Source organism: Nicrophorus vespilloides, unplaced genomic scaffold (assembly GCF_001412225.1).
Source record: "Nicrophorus vespilloides isolate i.1.1-1 unplaced genomic scaffold, Nicve_v1.0, whole genome shotgun sequence".
Taxonomy (NCBI): domain Eukaryota; kingdom Metazoa; phylum Arthropoda; class Insecta; order Coleoptera; family Silphidae; genus Nicrophorus; species Nicrophorus vespilloides.
The window spans coordinates 23,075-24,005 of record NW_017099906.1 but is presented as its reverse complement, the minus strand read 5'-3'; the positions used below and the strand labels follow the sequence as shown (position 1 = coordinate 24,005).

At 38.3% G+C, this 931-nt stretch overlaps 1 protein-coding gene across 1 annotated transcript in view; it reads left to right on the top strand.

Annotated features, from left to right (window-relative positions):
* Positions 1-931, top strand: part of LOC108566024 (nose resistant to fluoxetine protein 6-like) — a gene marked incomplete at its 5' end in the record, with an annotated part of 4,166 nt that overhangs the window by 2,149 nt on the left and 1,086 nt on the right. Inside the window, 3 exon segments of the mRNA XM_017925722.1 lie at positions 232-395; positions 462-726; positions 780-931. The exon segment at positions 780-931 is cut by the window's right edge and continues 4 nt beyond it. Coding sequence (XP_017781211.1) covers positions 232-395; positions 462-726; positions 780-931 — 581 coding nt within the window.

The window sequence follows — 931 nt, the reverse complement described above, 5'->3', positions numbered from 1 at the left end:
AAATATTTTGAGCGAAAATACCAAAAAAGTTAATAAATCTATAGTGATCATAATATAAAAAATAGTTTTGTTAAATTTTTCATTAAATATTCACTGTAGATTAATTAAGTACACTTTCACCAAATAAACGGTTAAATTATTTAATTTCTAGTAGAAAAATCATTAATAAACTTTAAATTACAATCATTATATTTCAATACAATATATTTATTTAAATTTATGTTTTGACAGTGGTACATTCATGGGATTGCTTCTGCTGATCACATTAGCGACTATTGTAGAGTTGGTGGGCGGCAAGAATGGAAAACAGAAGAACGACGCGGAGATTCAGAACAACAACAATGTAGCGGAAACGAAGCAAGAGGAAGAGAAACAGAAGAAACCCGCTCGACATGGTAAACATAAATGGTGCTTCCTACCATCACTTACGTAATTTTCTAATGGATTTATCGTTTGAACAGGGAGGGCCATGGAAATTCTGCTGTCCTTTTCGATGTACACCAACGGCAAGAAAATCCTCTCTTTCGACAAGGTCTCGCAAGAGTCCATCCGATGCATTCACGGTCTCCGTTTCTTCTCCATAATCTGGATCATCATGGTGCACACGTACCTGGAGGTCTTCGCCATCTCGCAGAACAAAACGATGCGTTCGATCACGGAACGCTCGTTCCTCTACCAGACTGTCTCCAATGCGACTTTCTCGGTAGACACCTTCTTCTTTATTAGGTAAAACACTCTAACGATGCATTGGATTTTAAATAATCAATTAAAATCTCTAGCGGTTTGCTGATGACCATCACCTACTTCCGGTCCGCCGCAAAGAAGGCTAACAAGAAGGAAAATGCCGGTAAACAGGGACTCAATTTTCTGCTGCTTCTGGTTTACCGATTTGCTCGATTGACACCAGCCTATCTTTTCGTCATCGCTGTTG